Source organism: Seriola lalandi, unplaced genomic scaffold, assembly GCF_002814215.2.
Source record: "Seriola lalandi dorsalis isolate HSWRI2012SDOR001 ecotype SW California unplaced genomic scaffold, Sedor1 jcf7180002011190, whole genome shotgun sequence".
Lineage (NCBI taxonomy): Eukaryota > Metazoa > Chordata > Actinopteri > Carangiformes > Carangidae > Seriola > Seriola lalandi.
Window position 1 is genome coordinate 1 of NW_019481843.1, and position 839 is coordinate 839.

General features: G+C 40.8%; 1 protein-coding gene across 1 annotated transcript; it reads right to left on the bottom strand.

The window, feature by feature from the left end:
* Window positions 1-67: 67 nt before the first annotated feature.
* On the bottom strand, window positions 68-709 carry LOC111673630 (voltage-dependent calcium channel subunit alpha-2/delta-2-like; the record flags this gene model as incomplete). The annotated part of the gene is made up of 4 exons (XM_023431464.1): window positions 68-220; window positions 308-379; window positions 489-536; window positions 618-709. Coding segments are annotated over 4 exons (365 nt in total), but the record flags the coding sequence as incomplete, so codon positions are not given.
* Between the last annotated feature and the right edge of the window lie 130 nt (window positions 710-839).

Here is an 839-nt window from a genome sequence, read left to right on the forward strand (position 1 = left end):
TTTCCTCTAGCCTGTCCCCTTCATTTACTGCAGCTTGTCCTTTCAAGTGCTAACTTTATGTTCTTACCACAAACACTCCTCTGGGCGCAGCTCCAGCTTCACTGTTGGGCACCCGTTCACACACAGACTGGTAGTCAAATGACTGCTTGCGGTTGTAGAAGGAATTGTTGTAGAGAGCGTACATCAAGTACGGATCAACATCACTGAAGAACATTCCCACCTGTAGAGGATAAAAACACTGTTCAAGCTCGGTGTAAAGATTAGAGAGAAACAGTGGTGAGCGTGAAAATTAATTTATCAGCTCGACCTTGTTCCAGTCATCCTTCTGATTGGACATGATCAGGAATCCACCATCGTCTATTAAATAACACAGGAGATCCTGTACACAGAGGTAAAAAATGGGCTGTTAACTGGAAGAACAGGGGAATTAATGTACGGTTTTCATACATTTGATAGGAAGCTCATTAAAAATATGCAGAAATACTTACATCACTGTTGGCTTCACAGTCCATTTCACAGCCCCTGTTTGGTCCACACTGCCAGAGCGAAAAACCAAGTCACCATTTGCACATCTTAGTGTAAACACTGTAGTTTTTATGTGTATTTCAATATGTTACCGTATTTGAGCCTTGACGATTGTCTGTGTGGTTGCTGGCAAGAATCTTGAACTTATCCGTCCAGGCTTCAAGATCTAGTTTCACTCCAACCACTGAGAGAAAAGAGATTAATTGCAATAATCAATTGAAAAAAAAAAAAAAAAGACAGATGCACACAAAGGCAGACTAAATAGACACAGAGCACAAACATGTCCACACAAAGTGACAAGAAATAAAAACACA